General features: G+C 53.9%; 1 protein-coding gene across 1 annotated transcript in view; it reads right to left on the bottom strand.

Annotated features, from left to right (window-relative positions):
* Nucleotides 1–878, bottom strand: part of PTSG_05097 (uncharacterized protein) — a gene marked incomplete at its 5' end in the record, with an annotated part of 1810 nt that extends 932 nt beyond the window's left edge. Inside the window, 2 exons of the mRNA XM_004993627.1 lie at nt 254–443; nt 696–878. Coding sequence (XP_004993684.1) covers nt 254–443; nt 696–878 — 373 coding nt within the window. The remainder of the gene's footprint in view (nt 1–253; nt 444–695) is intronic.
* Between the last annotated feature and the right edge of the window lie 72 nt (nt 879–950).

Genomic DNA, 950 nt, shown 5'->3' with positions numbered 1-950 from the left:
TGTTACGATGCCCAGTGGTTGACCCTTTGCCCGACACGTTTCGAAATGCCTGCATGTACACAATCCACACACACACACACACACACACACACACACACACACACACACACACACACACACACACACACACACACACACACACACACACACACACACATCCGCACACACACACACACACAACGCAACACACAACACAACACAACACAACACAACACAATACAACACAATACAATACAACACAACACACATACACCTGGTGAGAGGGCGCCCTTGATGTCCTGCTTGTTGGCAAGAACAAGGATGGGCGCCTGTGTGTTCAGGGAGGGCAAGCACTCATCCACCAGCATCTCCACGGCCTCATCAAGCCGCTCGCGGTCTGTCGCGTCCACCACAAACACCAACGCATCCGTCGTCGCTATGTACAGGTGGGCCATCTTCCGCGCCTGCGCCAAGGATCACACGCAACAATGCCGGGGCGCAGCATGGTGGCGCAGCATGAGCGATGTGACAAGCCAACCAAACACCAGCAAGCGTGCAATCAGGACAGGAACAACGTTGGCAGCAGAGCTGACATGTGCACGCGCAGCGCAACAGTGCTTGCGCAGGTGTCTATGTACAGTCAACCAACCAATAACACACACACACACACTCCGCCACCTCCCGTTCTTTGTACCTCTTATCTTTTCGTTCCTCACCCCTGCGTCATCATGACGTTTGGAATGGATTCGACGTTGAACCACCCAAAGGGGGTCGCGCATGACGTTCTCATTCAGCTTCATGCGATACAGCAGCGATGTCTTTCCCGCTGCATCCAGCCCCAGCATGACCACCTTCACCTCTGGCTGTGTATACCCGAGCTTGGCTGCAATGCCACCCATGCTGTCAATGTGTCTGTGTGTGTGTGTGTCTGTGTGTGTGTGTGTGTGTCTGTGTGTGTGTGTGTGTGTCTG

Source organism: Salpingoeca rosetta, assembly GCF_000188695.1.
Source record: "Salpingoeca rosetta unplaced genomic scaffold supercont1.12, whole genome shotgun sequence".
Classification (NCBI taxonomy): Eukaryota; class Choanoflagellata; order Craspedida; family Salpingoecidae; genus Salpingoeca; species Salpingoeca rosetta.
Note: the sequence above shows the minus strand (reverse complement) of the source record. Positions and strands in the feature narration are given on the sequence as shown.